The 17,360-nt window shown below is 38.2% G+C and overlaps 2 protein-coding genes across 6 annotated transcripts; both read left to right on the top strand.

Annotated features, from left to right (window-relative positions):
• The first annotated feature begins 100 nt into the window (after positions 1-100).
• Positions 101-1,946, top strand: LOC137956453 (uncharacterized). 2 transcript variants are annotated; one of them, XM_068803955.1, is made up of 3 exons: positions 101-526; positions 653-1,441; positions 1,576-1,946. In XM_068803955.1, exons 1-2 carry the CDS (start codon positions 200-202, stop codon positions 842-844), a joined length of 519 nt encoding a protein of 172 aa, XP_068660056.1. In that variant the 5' UTR covers positions 101-199; the 3' UTR covers positions 845-1,441; positions 1,576-1,946. The 2 variants fall into 2 exon arrangements, 1 of the variants encoding a protein (XP_068660056.1); XR_011113242.1 differs by lacking the exon at positions 1,576-1,946 and having other exon boundaries at positions 435-547; positions 653-733.
• A 1,243-nt stretch (positions 1,947-3,189) lies between these two features.
• LOC137955329 (two-component response regulator ORR21-like) lies at positions 3,190-17,105 on the top strand. Of its 4 annotated transcripts, none has more exons than XM_068802226.1 (6): positions 3,190-3,950; positions 6,217-6,369; positions 6,445-6,855; positions 7,004-7,080; positions 13,291-14,451; positions 16,477-17,105. In XM_068802226.1, the coding sequence occupies exons 1-5, from the start codon at positions 3,767-3,769 to the stop codon at positions 14,449-14,451; spliced, it is 1,986 nt and encodes a 661-aa protein (XP_068658327.1). In that variant the 5' UTR covers positions 3,190-3,766; the 3' UTR covers positions 16,477-17,105. The 4 variants fall into 4 exon arrangements, with proteins under 4 accessions (XP_068658327.1, XP_068658330.1, XP_068658329.1 ...); XM_068802229.1 differs by lacking the exon at positions 16,477-17,105 and adding an exon at positions 15,789-16,466; XM_068802228.1 differs by lacking the exon at positions 16,477-17,105 and adding an exon at positions 15,694-15,733.
• Positions 17,106-17,360: the final 255 nt, after the last annotated feature.

Genomic DNA, 17,360 nt, shown 5'->3' with positions numbered 1-17,360 from the left:
AGTTTTAATCCGTACGTAATATGTTTCACAGCCAGTAGTAAATTTGGCCGGTCAGATCATTGGAGGAGTTGTCTACCGGGCCCACCGATCAAGAGTGGATTTCGCCTGTGTCATCCTTATCTTCTCTACGTCTCTCATCCTCTAAAATTGTATCTCTTTGAACGCAAGGGGAGGTACTGCTGCTTCTTCAGATCTTCCGATGATGTTGAAGCAGGCGCGACTATCGCAAATGTGCAGACATTCCTTGCCTCCATTATCGGGCGGCAAGAGTCTTCCACCCCACAAGCTTCTCAACTTTTCTACTGTTCTCAGAGCTCCAACCAAGCGTCTACAGCTAGCAAAGAGAAATTTATGTAAAGCGAGGAGGAGACTAAGATACAACAGCGACGACGACGAAGAACACGAAGAACACGGGCACAACGCGAAGATTTCCATGTTGGAGTCGTACAGCGAGTCTTTCAAAGACGAAGTTCTTCTCGTGCGAGCGACGGTCGATGGCCAGGAGGAAGAAGTGCTGGTTTTCAAGGCAAACACCCTAGTTCAATTTGTATGATTGTTTCAAACTTTCAAGTAATCCGAAGAGATTTACTGCTAATCTCGATTGATGTGGTTTGAACGGAGGAGTGACACTGTTAATTTCGATTTGGTTCAGGGATTTTCATCTTCGTTGAGTTTCGGAATTTCCCCGGATCTGTCTAAGAGTGTTCTTCCGGCGAGAGCAGTTATAAAATCCATCGACAGAATCAAGGGGCCATTCAACCCTGCGAACGTTGAGTATATTGAGAAAGACTTGACATGGGATGCTTTTAAAGCTCGCCATCTCCAATCGCAGGACAATCTCTAGCTTTTTTTTTCCTGCTTCTTTTCTGTTTATTTGTGATTTGTGATTTGCGATTACTAAAAATAAATAATCTCATCGAGTCTTTATTGTTCTTCGGAGATGTAAGCCACAGTCGACTCGGCTAACGAGGACGGAGCTCGAGCTGGCCCCTCTCACCGGTCCTGGAAATTGCTGGGAAGATTTGGAAAAGTTAATTTTGATATTTATTTTAAATTTTAATAAAAAAGCAGACAACAATATTGTTATAAATTAAAGCAAGCCATCCTTCGAGGAGACGACAGCCCTCCTTTTGTTCAAAGTAGAGATTCTACAAAACCGTTGGTTTTTCTTGGAAGAACCGAAGCCTTGTTTGAACAATGTCAGCGAAGCAGTCGAATTTTCCTCTTTATTCTGCTTCTCCTTTTTTACATAGAATCAGACGCGTCGATGGGCGTAGCAGGGCGCTTCCCTAAAATAACATGGAAGGGAATCGCAGGAGCATCTCTGGGGGGAACAGCTACCGGATTTTGATGCTCGACGAGTAACTGTCTTTGCCTGGCCACCAATCTTGACTTTCAAAGAAGCCGTGAATCGGACGGGATGCGCTGATTGCAGTTTCGGGTAGGTTCATTTCAACTTTCAAGGGAATGATCGGATTCTTTTGCTAAGATAATGTAAGCTTTTAAAATATTGATAAAAGGACAAAAATATTTATCTAAGCAATCTTTCAATATTCTCACGATGATGCAAACCAGAGTTTTATATGGACTTTCCGAAGACATCAAAGAAGTGGAGATCGAGTATTTATTTACTGGAGGAGATGCTCAGGGCGATGTGTCGTACCCAGAGCGGCAGAGAAGTTCTGACTTCTGAATTCTACGGGAGAAGTTATTATGGCCTGATACTAAAATCTGTGTTCGATGGAGATCATTCCTTGCAGAGTCACGAACTTTTTTTTTTTTTTTTTTTTTTTTTTTTTTTTTTTAATCTCTGTGAGACATTTCTTCAAACACCTGTGATCAAGCTGAAGACAATAGCTATTTTAACTCGTAGCTATTTGATCTCGCTTGGGAAGGACAGAGTTGACATCAGAGATTAATACTGAATGAATCCATCAGTTCATGAAGCTCTTTATAATGCGATAATTGTTTGGGAAGAACTTCCAAAGCAACACGAACAGAGGTTTCTTTGAATCAACAATTTTTACTGCTAAGTTAACGATTCTAGAAACCAGAAAGTTAATTTTTCCCGCAAATCACTACAATAATCTAATTAAAGTTTTCTTTTCTAGTAAAAGACTATTCATTTGACTTAGAACAGTTGTTGGGAGAAAGATAGGAGGGTTGGTGAGGTCTGAGGAAACTGGTTTTCGAAAGAGAGGTGACAATTACTCTCAACTTGCAGAGTTGCAGTCCGTCCATGTGTACATGATGTGCTATTGTACCAAACTTGATTGATGACACAAGTTCTTGTGAAGTTTGACATAGGTTTTCACTCATTCTAATAAATAAAAAATTATTTCTTATGATATAGAACTGGATCTGATTCAAAATACTTGTATCGGATGATTAGATTAATCTACTACTTATGAAACAATCTAAGACCGTGTTTCAAACCTCACGAGCTCCCAGCCTGAACCATTTCCCGCAGAGGGCTCGGCAATCAATTACCGGATCACGACCAGACCAACCTGCGAAGGGGCCCCGAGCGGCCGACGCGGACCCCGAGCCTCGGGGTCCATCGAAATCGAACTGTCTCATTCGTGGCCCCCAAGTATCCACGAATTTGGTTTGGTGCCGTTCCCCATTCCTGTGGGGCTATGCTCATCGATCGCCATCACTCATGGTGTAAACGAGGTATCATGTCAACGGACCCACTTCGTTGTACTATGCTTTTCATTGTAGATCTGACCGGAGCCGTAAATCATGTGGTTCCACGTGCTTCATTATGGGCCCACTTAGAATGGCCAATAAGGAAGGCGTTATGGGAATGACCGGGGTCGAGTTTTCTCGAAACCGGTGCCAACCTATCTTTGTAAAACCCATCAGCGCATGGGTCAGTGTGAGTTCCCGTTGAACCAACCCAATGCCCCCGCTAAGGCTTGAGCTTTAAGCCGAGCGAAGCCGAGACGAGTTAAGCTAGTAGTAAAAATGATGGTGAAATGAGTGGGCTTCGGCTGCTAACTGCCAATGGCTTAAAAAGAGGTGTGGATTGTGGAAATGAGTGAGACGCGAAGAAAACAAGAAAAAGAGCAATTGGATTGGGCGGGAGGGCGGTTACTTTTTAGTAAGAGTATCCGCACGCGCAGGTCCGACGACGGGGCCCGCCCTCTTTTCTTTTTCGGCTAAACTAAAGTCATCTCAGGCGACTGTCTATCGGGGTCTTCTCCTCGCTCCGGCTGTCTCATTTTATTTTCGGTATTTTCGTTTCCTAGATAAATTTTTCCTCATCTTCTGTCAGCTTGCTTTCTCGTGTCTTCTCTGTAATTCTCTTCAGATTTCCACACATGTACCAACGGAACTTCAATTTGAGCGGTTAACTACGGTGCCTTTTTTTTTTTTTTTTTTCTCTGTTCTTCCAGTTTTTTCTTCTTCTTCTTCTTCGTTTCATTTTTTGTGTTTTGAAGTAAGGAATAGGGAGTAGGGAGGGGATTTTCGACCTTTTCCTTTGTCGAGTACTGAAGCATTGGCTGTCGAAAGAGGAAAATCAGAGTGAAAATTCGGCGTATTTATTTTCGGCTGTTTTTTTGCGGATTTGAAGTATTGGTAGCTGTTATTGGGGTTTTGGAAGCTCTTGTCGAAGGATTAGGTTCAGATGCGAGCGGGCGTAAGCTTTAGATGGAAAGCGAAGCGGAGACTGTCATTGCGGACAGATCTGGACCTCTTTCTTCTGTTAGAGTGAAAAAAGAGGAAGGCTTGAGGCTGTTCGTTTAACCGGAACTTTGGGATGGCTGCCGTGCAGAAATTGCCGGTCTCGACGTTGAGCACGGCGAATAGTTACGAACCGTCTAAAGCAGATGGCAGGGTCCTTTCGAACAAGTTCCCGGCGGGCCTGCGAGTTCTTGTCGTGGATGATGACACCACGTGTCTGAAAATTCTCGAGCAGATGCTCCGTAAATGTTCTTATGAAGGTGCTCATTTACTCATCTTGAGTGTTTGTCATTACAAAATGTTTGCCATTGCGGGTGTCTTTTATTCGTTCGTTTATTTTTATACTTTTATATCCTATTTAGGGTTATTATTTAGCAGCGATAGCTACCTTCCTTCAAATTTCAGTACTCGCTCTTTTGCTTGTTATTTTGGTCAGCTAGGTGGTTCGTTTGGATTCCTGGTATGCGGCTGTCAATCCGAGGTCTATAATGAAACACGTGGTGGCCCCTTCTTACTCATTTTATCTTATTTTAGCACTACTATTAATTTGGGCTCACCAAAACAAGGTGACATGGAACCGCAAATCAGATTTGGCAGACATTATGTGGTGGTTCGGGAGAAAAGAGCTCTCCTATTTCATATTGAACCTTGGATTGTGCTATTTGTTGTATATTTTAGCTTCATGATAATATTTGACACAGATAGTTCTATCTTCTCCTGTAACAGATTTCTGGTGTTTGAATTGCTACATGTTTATGAAATGTTTTACTTGGTATATATAAGTCAAATGTCATAGCTTACTGCTCTTTGTTACTCGTTAGTTTGGAACTGCTTGGTCTGTAAGTATGCGTGGGTGTTGGAAAACTTCAGATGCTAGGATCAGATTCATGTGTGGCACCATAAGGAGGTGTTTTGGTCATTATGCCTTGTATGGGAAAGGAGGTTGGTGACTTTGTAGATTTTTAAGGCACTATATTATTTATGAGGGGAACAGAATCTTAATCTTCTGGACTTGCCTCGGTCAGCTTACTATGACAAAAGCAGTTGAGCGGAGCAAATTTTTGTGGTTTTACTTATCTAACAGTCTGAAGGTGCTTTTGTTTTGAATAGTTGCTGGGCATATGTATAAGAGGAAAGTTACTATCTAGAATACAGAATACATTTCTCGAAACCCAACCTCACCTGTAATCCCATCTCTGTTCCTGTCCCTGTCCCTTTTCCTCACCCTACCTTGTCCCCTCACGGGGTTGGTTCATTGATCCTATCCTTGCCTTTCAACCTCACCTTGCAACTGCGTCCCTGCCCCTGCCCTCCAACCTTGTTTTCTCTTGCAACCCTACCCGGGGGGGGGGGGGGGGGGGGGGGGGGATGCTGTCTGCTCCATGCACCTTTAGGCACATTTCATGAAACCCAACCTCACCTGTAATCCCATCTCTGTTCCTGTCCCTGTCCCTTTCCCTCACCCTACCTTGTCCCCTCACGGGGTTGGTTCATCGACCCTATCCTTGCCTTTCAACCTCACCTTGCAACTGCATCCCTGCCCCTGTCCTATCCTGCAATGGGGTTGGGTTTTCAACCTGTCTTCTCTTGCAACCCTACCCATGCACTACGACTTGGTTTTAATCTTGTTCATACCTTGCCTCTTATAGTAGTTTACAAATAAAGTTACATAAAATTTATAAATTAAGTAAACTTAAAAATATTTTAAGGTATATATTCCAAAGAGAACCCATCCCTACTCCGAACTGGTGTGGGTTTTGATCCTCACTCCATCTCCGCCCATGGGGTCATATAGCAACCATATCTCTGCATTTTAGAAGGGAGTGGGTGCCTTGTGAAACCCACTATGCAGCCATCCTTTCTTGCACCAGCATCATGACCTTGGTGTCATCTTCAGCCACAAGAGGCACCCCAATTTAGCTGTGATAAATTAGAAAATTAACAGAAAGCTATGCTTGAGAGCTTTTAATTCAGCAATGCTAGAGTCAACAACCCCTAGTGTGCAAGCGTAAACCAAGAATCACCCCGTTACTATCCAGAACACTCCCCTAAAACTAGCAGGGCCAGGGTTATTCAACAAACACCTTTTGACGTTAGCTTGATCCTGCTGACATTTGGAGGCTCCCATTTCTGAACTCTAAGCTGCTTCGAATATGAGAAACTAGCCACAATTCTCCATTTGTCCTTGATGGCCTCTCCCCTCAAACCTTGTAAGTCTTTCAATGTGCTGACCCACCGGTGGTCTCTACATAGCCCATAAAGATTCATAAGGGTAATCCTTGGTTCTATTGTGCTTTCACTAAGCCATTTTTTTGTGCCTTTACATTGTTCGGAAGATATTGGTTTTTATCTTTTTGGTTGACCATCAAAGTGAATAAGCTCTTAATCCAATGCTGAACTAAGGCTAAAGACTGGCTTGTCATTCAATTACCCATTAACTACTGAAAAGTTAATTGATTTTTGCTTAAGTAGCTTTCAAGTACCTTATCTATCAGGTGTACTGATTGCCTTGTGTACTGGTTGCAGTGACGGCTTGCTGCCGAGCTACTATGGCTTTGTCTCTTCTCCGAGAGAGGAAAGGTGGTTTTGATGTTGTGATAAGTGATGTTTATATGCCTGACATGGATGGATATAAACTTCTTGAATATGTTGGGCTGGAAATGGATCTGCCAGTTATCAGTGAGTATTCTTTATGCCTCCTGGTACATGAAAATGCCTCAGTTTTGACAAACTAACTATCATTTTTTTCTCCAGTGATGTCTTCTGATGGGAGAACTAGTGCTGTTATGAGAGGCATCAAACATGGAGCTTGTGATTACTTGATTAAGCCTGTACGCATGGAAGAGCTGAAGAATATCTGGCAGCATGTGATTAGAAAAAAGTGGAATGACAATAAGGAAATTGAAAACTCTGGTAGTGTGGAAGACACTGAGAAGCATAATAAAAGGATTGCTGTTGATGAGGCTGATTATGCTTCATCTGTTAATGAAGGGGCAGATGGTAGTGGCTGGAAAGCTCAAAAAAAGAGGAGAGAGGCTAAAGAAGAGGATGATGATGGGGAGTTAGATAATGATGACCCTTCTGCCTCAAAGAAACCACGTGTAGTATGGTCCGTGGAGCTCCATCAGCAATTTGTTAGTGCTGTGAACCAATTAGGAATTGATAGTAAGGACTGAAACATCTTCTCTCCTTATTTTTCCATGAAACATTGTTTTCATTAATATTTTCAAAATAGAGATAATATTTTGAAGTGAGTTTACAGCCTAACAGCTTATCTGTCCATCATTTGATCACATTTACTGTCTGTTTGCAGAGGCTGTTCCCAAGAGGATCCTCGAATTAATGAATGTTCCAGGTCTAACCAGGGAAAATGTTGCCAGCCATTTGCAGGTGCTGTTTGAGTTCTCCATGCTGTTATCTTGTGTCATTTTATTGGTTCTTGTTCATGGCCTTTGCCCACCATGATGTCAGGCCAGTATAGTTTAATGATTATCTTAAACCTGTGTTAGTTTATTTTGTGTGTGTGTGTGTTTTACAAAGGCTATTGTGTCAAGACAGCCTTTCGTGGTCTTTCTACAATCTAGTCCCAGATTGATGAGTAAAAAATGTTTCTGTTATTCTCTCTTGTGGCAGTTTTTTGAAAAAAAAGGATAAAAAAGTGAAAGCTTTTCACATGAAATCATGTTGAATTTGTTGGTATGGCAACATGAATTTTTTTATAGATCTGGCTGAGAACTAATTCATTGGAGGTTACAGTGACAGTGATCGGTCTTTTATAAGTCCACCTGGTGGGATGAATGAATGAATATAGTTCAGCCTGTGGGCCACTACTTTCCAGAAAGTCAAATAGTTAAAACCTGGTCAATGCTGTGCCAGTTATTCTTTGCATCATCATCATCATCATCATCTCTCTCTCTCTTTCTGGTGTATTTTTTTTTTTTTTTGTAAAACTCTGGATTATTGGTTGCTTGAACATGTTCTTTTTAGTGGGGTATGATCTCAGGTTATGTCTATTTTTACTGCCGGTCAAGATGGAATTCTTGACATTGGGCTATAAAGCTGCAAAACTGCAAAAACAAGGTTGAGGGACAAGGCTGGAATTTGACCATCCAAGTCGCTATTGCCTCAGCCCTAAGAAATTCTTGGTTTTCTAGTTCAAAGAGAAGAACTTATATTTTCCGGTGCTATTTCATAGCTAGTAGTTACTAGCACACAAACATGGGAGGGAGAAACACTAAGCAATTATTCTCAATGAAGAGAAAAAGAGAGACAAAACTGCTCTAACAACTATAAAGGAAAATTATATTAACTCTTCAAAAACTGATTCGTAAGTTACAAAAGATCTCCTATTTATTGACTTTAAGGACTTGCCAAATAAGTTACATCACCATAATAGAGTTTTTGTAGGACTGGACTCCCTAATTACAATTGAATTGTGGTTTGCGTTATTGAAGAAATAATTTGAACAACTAATTTAGGTGGAAATGGCAAATGATAGTTGTTAAATTTTTGGAAAAGAGAAATAATTCATTGACTTGATTATACTGTGTTTTATTTCTAATAGTGGAATCAAGTCGAATAAGATTACAATTAAACTATCCATATCCTACTTACACCCAAAGTCAAATACTTAAAAGATAAGTCTTAGAGTAATTAATCAACTGAACAAGACTAGAAGACTAACATAATTAAAACACATTTTAATGGAGACTCTTCTGTGAGACTTCCTTCCATGAGATTCTTGTGATACTCTGTCATATGAATTGTTGCTTTGTGAGACTTCTTGATGTGAGATTCATGTAAGACTCTTCTATACCTATTCTTCAACACTCTCTCTCAAGCTGGAGTTTATAACTTCAACTTGCAATGAAAAAGATTCTTGGTCTTTAAGAAAAAAAAATCTTCATATTGTACTCTTGATTACGTAAATATTCTGATCACATAAAATTTGATTACCATAACCCGTAGAATTCTTCATGGTAGATTATGTCACTTACCTCATCCTTTATACCTTTCCTTCTATTGTTCCCTTCAACCTCGGGATAAAAAAGGACATAGAGACCCAACTTGGACGAAATAAAGATGAGAGAAGAAAATCACTTTTAGCTGTACAACAAAACATAAACCAGTCAAAATGGTCATAGTCTGAAAAAAAATTCCGTTCCTTTTCAAAAGCGAAAAAAAAGGCCTAATCTTAGGCATGAAAAATCACCTCTTGGGTAAAGAATAAAATACTTGATTGAAGCTGGATATTGGGTGCACTCTTATACCTTATAGGTAGTGGGTTTAGACATTGCTCTTAAGTGGTGAAAAATAAAAGATGATAAATTGAAGAAATACTAGGGGAAAATAATGATATTAGCAATCATACTTTAATCGGAAGGAGGCAACTATGCAACATTCATACTTTCAAGTGAATCTAGAAACTTTAAATAGGAGGTGACAATGCAACACTCTACTTTGAACTGAGTTTCTAAAGAAAATAATAAGAACTTACTTATCAAATTTATAATAAGTGTGACTTATTTTTTTTTATAAATTAGGGTAGATTGTAACAGTAGAATTGCAAAAATAACAGATTCTGGGGGGGGGGGGGGGGGGGGGGGGGGGGGCGGGCATAATTTTTGGAAATAACGATGCAAAAGATACACAACTAATGTAGACAAACAAACCAAAACTAGAGAGGAGACCCCGGGTCAAATTACCTTGTGCGATCTTCCCTCAAAACCAAATTAATATATGTCAACATGGAGTGCTTAAATATGACCAAAACTCTTTGATTAGAAGGGAAATATGTCTAAAAAACTAGGAATCTATGAGAAAAAGAAACTCAATTCACGTCAATGTATGGGGAAGTAATAAAAGAAAAAATAGGAAAAAAAAGATTTTCAGTAGTTATGATCTTTGCTACTTCAAATATAGATATCTCCTAAAATATAACTTAGAATCACAAATGGCTTGCTTTTAAAGAAACCTTACTCAATGATGTTTCTTTAGAGATATAATTCTCCATAAAGTCTTGTTCTTGCTGGCGTAGAACACCTAAAAAAAGAAGTATTCTGTTGTTGCTCGAATTCTTCTTGTTTATTTGCTTTAGATGATGATATCTCTTTATAGAAAACTTTGTTTGACAAAAAAATAAAATTTGCATTGGAAAATAGACTCCAAATCCTTTTTGTCAATATATAATTTGAAGTGTAAAAACAATATTATGGAGGTTTGAATGTCAAAGTAAAAATGGGTACTAGGATTGTAAAACATCAGTGAGGAAGAGAAAAAACACAAACCTAAGCTAATAGAGATGACAAATAAGAAAATGATCACATTTTCTTTGTGGGTTGACCAAGTCAACTCATAGAATCTGCTCTGATACTATATTGAATTTCTAGAAAAGAAAAATAATTCATTGACTTGATTATAATTGAGTACAGTGAATCTCTATATATAATAGAGGGAACAATTAAAATCAGATTATAATTAAACTACCCATATCCCAGTTACTCCCAAAGTCATATACGTAAAGATAAGTCTTAGAATAATTAACAATTGAACAAGAATAGAAGACTAACATAACTAAAACACCTTTTAACTGAAACTCTTCTGTGAGACTTCCTTCAGTGACACTCTTGTGAGTCTTTGCAATTGAATTGTTACTTTGTGAGACTTCCTGATGTGAGACTCATGTAAGGCTCTTCCATACATTTTCTTCAACAATAGTTTTACTATCTTTCAGAGTTTTCTATTATATAGTTGACTACTAATAAGGAAGACTTAGTGAAGACTTTCTTAAAGAAATATCTCGCATTTTGGACTGTTGACAAAGTAAGCAACTCTAAAGGGGACATAGTTGCTGACTTTACTCAAATATAAAATACTAAATTTGAGTACTTTTTCCCAATACTAAAATTCCAAAAATAGAAAAGATAAGCTGCTTTCCTTCAGTCTTCTTGTTTTCTGTTCTTCTTCTGTTTTTTGTATAGTTCTAATTGTTTTGAATGACTTTCTCTGCCTTCATATTCTTCAGTTTTGATTTGTCGTTTTTTTGTTTTTTTCCCTTCCACAATTGAACCATGCACTACATTAGGCCACTATCTTGGTCACACCTAATATGGTGACTGGGTTGTAATTGGTCACTGTAGGTATTTAGGTGATCCTTTTGAAGATTCTTTTAATTTTTTTTAAAAAGGATCCTTTTTTAGAGAGGTGTTTTATGTCTACAGGGTTTTTGGGTTTGTGACAATTGATGTAAATATTGTGTAGACCTTTTCATTCTGGGGTCTGCTGGCAACAGTGGAGTGATCAAGGATTGCTAGGTACCATTGTCTCTTTTTATTCTGCCCCTTTGGGTCATTGGGAGTCCATTGAGGCAAGCTGAGGGCCCTGTGAGACGGTCTGAGCCATCGCTCATTGCTTCATCCTGCCTTTTCAGGGGAAGGTTGTTTTCCAGTTGTCTGGGGGTCTTCAAGGAAATGCTTCCAGACTGTTTCTTAGTTTACACCCAATAGTGCCAATATCCCAGCTGATCTCTTGGCTGAAAGTGGGGCCTCGTTACACTATATGGTTGTAGGGCCTGTTGACATGTTATACTGAGGCCCTCCCTCTATATTAAGAGTTCATTTGTTTTGCTATACATTATTCTTTTTTTTATTCTCTGTTCTGTGCAGCTTGTTGCATTGGCTTGTGCTTTGGCTTGTGCTTCTTAGTCTTTCTAAGAAATGTCTTTTTCATTTTTATCAAATATAGGATAGTTATTTCTGGGTTTTGTTGTGCTGCCATATGCTATGTGCTTGTGAGTTCTAGTTGTGTTATATACCTCCTACATGTTATTATTTTACCGATCCAAGAAGAGTCATAAAGTTTTATAATAACTATTTAGTTCAAGTAGCTGAAATAGAAGAAAATTACTATGAGAAGGGACTTATTTTTTCTAACTTAAACTATGTGAGAGAAAAGCTTGCTGAATTTGTACATTAAGTGAACTTATACATTATAATTAAACAAGTCACGGAAGAAAAAGTGGACAATTCTCTTCATCTATATGCTGTTCTCATTTTCGATATCTTTTTTCTCTTTTTAACTTATTTTCTTTTATTCTTTCTTCCTTTTTGATTACCAAAGTTGGGAGTTGAATTGGTCAGAGAGTTCAAGGGCAAGGGTAGAACTAAACAAGGTTTAGTTTGGAACTTCACAGAGCCAATTGTGAAATTTCACAGGGCTAATTGTATCAATTTAAATCTGAGGCAGAGTTAGTGTAATCAAAATAGGATTTCTTGGAATTCCTTTACTCGCCAAAACATTTCCCGTGTTGCAGAGATGTGAATTACTGTAGCATGGGGAAGTGGTATTAACTATTTTTCTGAAAACTCTGGAATTTCAATTCCTTTCTTTGATATACAAATTCCACTTCTGTTTTGGGGAGTATGGAGGTTCCATGCATTGAACTTACCTTTCTCTTCTCTTGTGGGCAGTGGCACAAGCCATGGACTTCACTGCAGGAATAGTCTCTACCACCATTCTGATCCAGCTGCAGCTGCCTGTTGTCATTGGCTGGATCTGGCGCCAACAGTCTCTCTTCTTTTCTCTCTGCCACATAACATGTTTTTTTTTTTTAAAAAAAAACTTATTCTGGAATTTGTATTCTCAAATTATGTAAAAATTAGAAATGCATATTTTAGTAATGGGTTCCAGCAAATTTATTCCAGTTGTGCAATTTCAAAACTGTCATCAAGTTGTCTTTGTTAGATTTTCTTGGTTGATCAATCTTTAGAGTTTAGTGTCTTATTTTCAGCTCAAGTTATGTCTGAGCTATACATATCTTTTACTAGGGTTATGGGAATCTTGTCAAGAGACTAATGAGTTCGATTTAAGAGAAAGAAAATCCATTAGTCTTCATTAGAATTTCCTGTAATTTCTTTGTCAGTCAATAGAAATTAAAACCTTATTATTATATAGTTTTCGATTGTAATTCAAGGCTTCTTTTGATCTTGCACCTTTGTGTGAATCCCGTAGCACTAAGTCGGGACTTCTGAAAATGCTTTTTCTAACTCTGGCCAAAAAACGAGATGCTGAAAAGTTAACTGCTTTCATTAGACTAGGCTTTCTATCTTTTAAATTAAACATGTTGGTTGCCCAGGCACTTAAATACCAAAAGAGATTGAATGTGTTTCAGATATGTTTTCAGTGCCTCCCTATCTTCAGAACAATATATTGTGACTCTGTCTGGAGGCCGATACAAATTGGATATGCTCTGTTCTGTGGAACTACCTGTAATTGTTATTCCTGCACATTAGTATCTTGTTTGATCAAATGTATTTTTTGTCTGGTGAGATTGCTTTTATTTATTTTTTATTTTTTTTGTGAATGTTAGGGAAATTTTCTTTAGGGAATTTTTTTTTTACAAAAGTAAGGGTTTGAAATCCACAATAACCTAATTACAAAAAAAAGAAAGTAGAACATAAAAAGAAGAATAGCATAGACAACTAAATAGGTTTGATTGCATATGCTGCAAATTAAATAAGGTTGGACTTTGTTTGATATTTGTTGCATTTTCTTTCGTGTTTTCTTTTTCTCACTTGAGCGTTTTTCTGATTTGAACTGCAGAAGTTTAGACTTTATTTGAAGAGACTAAGTGGGGTAGCTCAACAACAGGGAGGCATTCCAAATTCCTTTTGCAGCTCGGTTGAGCCAAACTCAAAGCCTGGTACACTTCGTGGATTTGACCTCCAAGCTATGGCTGCCTCAGGCCAGCTTCCTCCACAGGCACTGGCAGCCTTGCATGCTGAGTTCCTTGGTCGGCCAACAGGTAACCTGGTTTTTCCAGGAGTGGACTCATCAGTTCTCTTCCAAGCATCAATTCAGGGACCAAAATGTGTGCCAATTGAGCGGGGCCCTATTGCATTTGGTCAGCCTCTAATGAAATGCTCATCAACCATATCTAAGCAGTTCTCTCAACCTATAGAGGGTGTTCCTTCGGGTTTCACAACTTGGCCACCTAGTAGCCTTGGTATGGTCGACGCCTCCAGCAACATTGTTGGTCTCAATGCTCCAAGTAGTAATTTATTGGTCCAAATGCTACAGCAGCAACAACAGTCTACTGTTCCAGAATCAAGCCATAATATCAATGTGCAACCTTCTTGCCTAATAGTACCTTCCCAGGCATCAAACGGGTTTCAATTGGGGAACAATCATGGTCCTGGTAGTCAAAGTTCCACATTTACCAATGATAACATTGTGGATTACAGGTTAATTTCTTCTCAGTCAAATAATCCATCTCTGGGAGTTGGACATGTTGTAGATGGGGATTTCAAAAATGTGGGGGTGGTAAATGGGTATTCCGTCACAGGGGTATCAAATTCTCTATCTATGTCATCTTGCTCTATTGGCCCTGAGAACAACACAATTTGGCGAATCCCTGGTTCATCCTTGAATAACTGTACTGCAAACAAATCATCAAGCTTTGCGCCTAGCATTTGTGAGGCTCCTAGTTCTTATGGTATCAGGAATGCAGGATTATCTGATCAGGGGCCAGGAAGGAATCTTGGGTTTGTTGGGAAGGGAACTAGCATTCCCAGCCGTTTTGCTGTTGATGACATTGAATCGCCAACAAGTGAATGGACCAATGGGAGGATAGCTGTGAACAATGAGTCTAACAAGCTAATTAAACAAGAAGTTCATGCAGATATCATGGAGAGCACCAAGGTCAGCATTCCTGGAGTACAATACTTTTCTCCAAGTGATCTTATGAGCGTGATATCCAAATAGGTATGCCATTTCTTCAAGCAGCTTTTTTGTTGCTTATCTGAAGTAGAGTACCTGTTTGCTTTTTGGTCTTTGTTCAAGTTGAGAACACTTAATAAAATTCTTATGAAATTCTTTTCTTGTGCTTGAATCAAGTAGTTCTTTTTTCAGGCAGGTGTTATTGATCAGTTAGGTATGTGCAAGAAGAATAGTAGAATGTCCTGAGATTAAATGTGTGTGTTTGGGGAACAAATACACCATGATCTCGTTGTCTTGAGAGCACATATAGGTCTATAACTTGATAAATTGAGTTAGTTGTTGTGTGGCTGATTGTGATCTTTATGTGATTGTCAATCAAGCATTTGCTTGTTGCATGACCTATGTCACATGGCTGGTCATATTACTGGTTGTATACCGTTCACATGTTGGAATTTAGGTATTCAACAATATTGCTTGTGGTGTGCTAAATGTCCTATCCTCTACTTCCTCTACTGGTTTCTGAATGGTGATTGAATTCCCTAATTCACTGAATTCGTTGGTTCATTTAGTTGGATCTGATTCTACTAGAAGATACTGTAATTGTCATAAAATGCACATTAGAAGCTTTCATTTAGTAACTTAGTTATTATTTTTTCAGTATTATTGGTGTAGCCTAGGGTAATTATATCTGGCTGTTATGATAGCACGATTTCAACTTGGGCTGGAATGAAGTTTCTCATGCACTTTTCAAGATAAGTATATATTTTTTGTAGACCTTATCATACAATACAACAAGCAAACCGATGTAGTATTTCTATGGTTAGCTCAATTAGGTTTCTCAGGTGCCAAATTTGAGAAATATAGTTGAGTCCACATTATTAATTTCCTGATTTGAATAGATGCTTGGGAGATCATCTGTCCAACAGATCATAACTGCTAGTTTCTTAATCCCCTTCAGTTAGATGATCAAGGTACAAATGGAAGAAGATACTGATAGTCATTAATTTTTTGGGCTAAAATTTTCTAGTATTTAATAGCTTATTGACCAGGTTATGGAAGTGGATGCTGCCAAAAATGATGCTTGCAGTGATTGTAATTGCTTATTCAGTTTATTTTAGCTTTAGTTGGATGACCTAAATTCATATTAAGAAACTGATTTGATTATGCGATTATGTGCTTCAATCTCTCGAAACGATATAATTTCTCATCCATGCAAACCAACATAGCTCGAAATTTAAAATGTCACTAAATATAACAATGGGTATCTTTTTCATTTTTTACCATCAGATTGGCTTTGCCATCCTTTTTGTGGTACAGTTCGTACTGTACAGGAAATGCGTCTTGTATCTCAGTGTGCTTGACAAGGTTTTCATCCTTGGTAGGGCAAAACTAGCTTCATCCTTCCATTGGCTCTATTTGCAAGTGGTAATGTGGGCTATAATCTGTTACTAGTGTCTGAGAAGCATTCAGGTCTCACAGCAATTTGAATGATCTGAACTGACTCTTTGGAAAGGTTTAACTTTGAGGGATCTCCTACAAGTATTTTCATTGTTATCTTAAGCCAAGTTGACGGCTGCTTTACTTGACGAACTTGATCCTTCTGAATATATGCCTAAAACTATGCCTCCAGAGTTATTGCATTGTCTGAAGTACCTCATATAAATATAATGGCTTCTCGTGAAGGAATAAAAATAGTCTTTTTTGAATGACAGTTAGATCCACAAGGATGTTCCTGCGTATTTTCCTACTTGTGATGGATTATGGATAGATGTGAAGTTTGAATTTTTTCACATGTTTTACTACTTCTTTATCCATACAAAGGATGTTGCCATAGTAAAGGCATATTGACTTGTTGTTGTATTGCTGTAAATTGGTTCATGGAATCCATGGACCTGTTTTGCCGTGAAACATGAATGGGAGGTGTAGTTGGAATGAGTTGCTTTTCTAGTTTATTACTCAACTGTGTATACATATTTATGTGGACTGCCCTTTTTCTTTGGTATCATCTAGTCAAGCATAAGGCCCTAAGCTGAGTACTAACTAAATACCAAATATTTGATTTCTAGCCAGGAGATAAATCAAGTTCCTTCCTAGCGGATCAATGGATGTTTTCAAATTAGGTGGAGCATTCATACGTATGATCTGTTTAATTCTTGTGATTATAGGAGTTGAAGGATTGGACTTCTCCCTGCCCATCCCAATAGATGCACTCATTTTATTGTTAGCTTCTCTGCATCGCGCTCTCTGATGGAGAAAAAAAGAGGAAAGAATCTGTATTATATTTAGATATAAAACTTAGTTGGAACTTATATAAATATAAGTTCTCACAACTTGAAAAGTTGAATTTTCATGTTGAGCTTGTTTAGTCTCCAGAGTTACGCAGCACAGGCAATTTGGAAAATTGAGTTGAAGCAACCAGCAGGATTAAAATGAAAAATCGACCGCGGAAGAGAATTGGTACAAGCTGGAAACAGTCAGGCTTACAAGCACAATGGAATTGCTTAAAAGTTGGATGATAGAAAGAGTGAACTTCTCTCATAAGAAAAGAATGAACTTGTTTGAAGGGAAATGGACGTCAAATGACTGCAGTTTCTTAGTTTTGGAAACTCACGGGATCTTAGTTCTAGCTATTGGATTATCTTGTAACTAGAGAGATAATTTTGTAACTTGTTGACTCTTTTAGAAGTAATTAGAATTAAAAAGTCCCTTTTATGTATAATATAGTTTAATTCTAAGATATTTGGTTAAAGATAACTTAATTTTATATTTAACTAATATGTTTCTATATTTAATATGTATAGTGTTATTTATTCATTTTGTAATTTATCATGAATTTATATACTATATTATGAATTATTTACCTATTTATTTACTTGATTGCCTGCAAATAATTCATAACTAATGGGTAATAGAATACCCTTTCCCTGTGTCTGCACTTGCTATATTGTGAATAA

The sequence above is a fragment of the Aristolochia californica genome, unplaced genomic scaffold, assembly GCF_029961685.1.
Source record: "Aristolochia californica isolate CCGP_79_NKW_82.1479 unplaced genomic scaffold, dmAriCali1.0.hap1 SCAF_2, whole genome shotgun sequence".
NCBI classification, from domain to species: domain Eukaryota; kingdom Viridiplantae; phylum Streptophyta; class Magnoliopsida; order Piperales; family Aristolochiaceae; genus Aristolochia; species Aristolochia californica.
The sequence above is the reverse complement of the archived record's forward strand: the minus strand, read 5'-3'. Positions and strand labels throughout refer to the sequence as shown.

What these genes read in the sequence shown, in the direction of transcription:
- LOC137956453 (XM_068803955.1), top strand. Translation starts at nt 200, where the DNA reads ATGATGTTGAAGCAGGCGCGACTATCGCAAATGTGCAGACATTCCTTG. An exon ending in AAGAAGTGCTGGTTTTCAAG is followed by an intron (nt 527 to 652) that starts GCAAACACCCTA and finishes GATTTGGTTCAG; the next exon opens with GGATTTTCATCTTCGTTGAG.
- LOC137955329 (XM_068802226.1), top strand. Translation starts at nt 3,767, where the DNA reads ATGGCTGCCGTGCAGAAATTGCCGGTCTCGACGTTGAGCACGGCGAAT. An exon ending in CCGTAAATGTTCTTATGAAG is followed by an intron (nt 3,951 to 6,216) that starts GTGCTCATTTAC and finishes TACTGGTTGCAG; the next exon opens with TGACGGCTTGCTGCCGAGCT. An exon ending in ATGTTGCCAGCCATTTGCAG is followed by an intron (nt 7,081 to 13,290) that starts GTGCTGTTTGAG and finishes TTTGAACTGCAG; the next exon opens with AAGTTTAGACTTTATTTGAA.